At 39.3% G+C, this 2,504-nt stretch overlaps 1 protein-coding gene across 1 annotated transcript in view; it reads right to left on the minus strand.

Annotated features, from left to right (window-relative positions):
- Nucleotides 1–6: 6 nt before the first annotated feature.
- The window catches only part of LOC106877147 (CD109 antigen), a 4,755-nt gene continuing 2,257 nt past the window's right edge, over nucleotides 7–2,504 (minus strand). Inside the window, exon 3 of the mRNA XM_014925952.2 lies at nucleotides 7–153. Within this exon, the coding sequence (XP_014781438.1) occupies nucleotides 32–153 (122 nt within the window). The 3' untranslated portion in view covers nucleotides 7–31. The remainder of the gene's footprint in view (nucleotides 154–2,504) is intronic.

A 2,504-nucleotide genomic window follows, 5' to 3' on the forward strand; every position in this document is an offset into this window, starting at 1 on the left:
TCGAGTCTGCTGCAACCCTTTTTCTCTCATCTTAGATCAGTAGTTTAAAGAGGGCTGTCGAAAGAAGCATGACCACCAGGCATACAGACTGCAGCATGTTACCACCTGCAGTAATTTCATCTGTTATTGAATAAGTTGTGTCTGCTCTTTGGTCTGGAAAATAGAAAGAATACACACATATTCATATATATATATGTATACAGATATAGGGCAGGGAATTGCCAATTAGTAATAAAATTAATAATTAACAATTTTGCCAAGTAGTTCAGTATGAAAAAAGCCTTTATCGGTAAAACCATTTATAATCATAAATATATAGGGATTAGCATTGAGTTGCTTCACCAACATGCTGAAAATTTAGAAATAGCAGTCAAAGAACTACGGATTCTAAACTACAAGTTTTTCTCTAACGAATGGCGATATTTATGGCACACACAGAACAAAAACAGAAGAGAAAATAAAAAACAAACCTGCCTTTAGTTAATCATGTACGACGTTTCATGGTTAAGAATATAAAACTACTCTGGCACCTTGGGCAAGTGTCTTCTACTATAGCCTCGGGCCGACCAAAGCCTTCTGAGTGGATTTGGTAGACGGAAACTGAAAGAAGCCCGTCATATATATATATGTGTGTGTGTCTGTGTTTGTGTCCCCGTAACCTAGCAGTTTGGCAAAAGAGACCGATAGAACAAGTACTGGGCTTACAAAGAATAAGTCCTGGGGTCAATTTGCTTGACTAAAGGCGGTGCTCCAGCATGACCACAGTCAAATGACTGAAACAAGAAAAAGAGTAATATGCCATGTATCTCCAAGAACACTTTCTGGATCAATATGCATATTGTTAGATTTATTTATAAACTAGGATGCTGGTCTACAAGAAAATATGAGAAAAGAACAAGAAGGTTGATGAAAAAGATGGTAATAAGACCAAAATTTTTGCCCCCTTTTTCTGTCAGATATACTTTTTAGTCAGTTAGGCTTCAAAATCACTGTATCTACTAATTTATTCGAAGTTGATGTCTTCCACATTTCCCCAGACATAAATTCACATTCGTGTAAATCCTATAATAAACTAAATGAGAATCTCACTTATATACACAAACAATCCTGTCAACCAAGCTATGGTGTTTAAAAACCAGTTAGCCAAGATGCATAATAAGATATCTAATCTATCATCAGTGTTTTCGTAATCAATTTGAAAATCCATTGCATGGGTGATTAGCCCATTCAACTTCACCATAGCCCCACCGTTGGCCAGCTTTACCAGTTTCAATCTCTCACGACGAGGACGAGGGGTTATTGTATGGGGCTGAAACATGGCGAACAACAGTTAAGTCAAATAAGCAAATACAATCATTCACCAACAGATGCTTGCATAGTATACTTAAAATCAGATGGCCCAAACACATAAGCAGTATGGAGCTATGACAAAGAATGAATCAAGTTTCGATTAGGGAGCAAATATTTAAGAAAAAGTGGAAGTTGATTGGTGGCACAATTAGAAAGGACACACCAAATGTAGCTAAAAGTGCTTCACAGTGGAATCCGGATGGATATAGAAAGAAAGGTAGGCCTAAGAACTCGTGGCGTAGATCAACACAAAAGGAACTAGAGAAAGGGGAACATTCATGGCAGAGTATAAGTACAGAAGCGAGAAATTATGCAACATGGAATTCAATTATAAGTGGCCTATACTCTGCGTTGGAGGGTTAAAGGCAAGGAAAAAAAATCTATCATCTTCAAAGGAAATATTTGATAAAGCAGAATAGACCTAGGGAAATATGGTTCACCCACCTTTCTCCTTACACTGCCAAACTGGCTCTGTAGTACAAATAAATGTTTTGTTTTCATAAGTTCTGAATTAAAATCTTCCACCAGGAAACTGTGTGGAATCCTGTCATATCAGTATATTATTGTCTCCCTGCCATTATACAAGTGGTGTTTCATTTCCAGTCTTCCATAAAATCATGTCTATTCATTGGGAAACATTATTATGCTTGGAAACAGGTGAGGGTTGGTGACAAGAAGGGCGTGTGGCCATAGAAAACCCAACCTCAACAAAACTCCATCTGATCCATGCAAACATGGAAAAGTGGATGTTAAAACAATGTTGATGAGGACTAATGAGTGAAGTAACAATGATAACGAATTGTCAGCATACAACCTAACAACCCACTTGGCATTGAGAAGGCAAGACTAACCAACACACAGGATTAATAGATTTACGAGTGACAGCGAGATCGTTGCCAGTGCCCCTGGACTGGCTTGTGCGGGTGGCACATAAAAGACACCATTTCGAGCGTGGCCGTTGCCAGTATCGCCTGACTGGCCTTCGTGCAGGTGACACGTAAAAGCACCTACTACACTCACTGAGTGGTTGGCGTTAGGAAGGGCATCCAGCTGTAGAAACTCTGCCAAATTTAGATGGGAGCCTGGTGTAGCCATCCGGTTTCACCAGTCCTCAGTCAAATCGTCCAACCCATGCTAGCATGGAAAGCGGACGT

The sequence above is a fragment of the Octopus bimaculoides genome, chromosome 30, assembly GCF_001194135.2.
Source record: "Octopus bimaculoides isolate UCB-OBI-ISO-001 chromosome 30, ASM119413v2, whole genome shotgun sequence".
Classification (NCBI taxonomy): domain Eukaryota; kingdom Metazoa; phylum Mollusca; class Cephalopoda; order Octopoda; family Octopodidae; genus Octopus; species Octopus bimaculoides.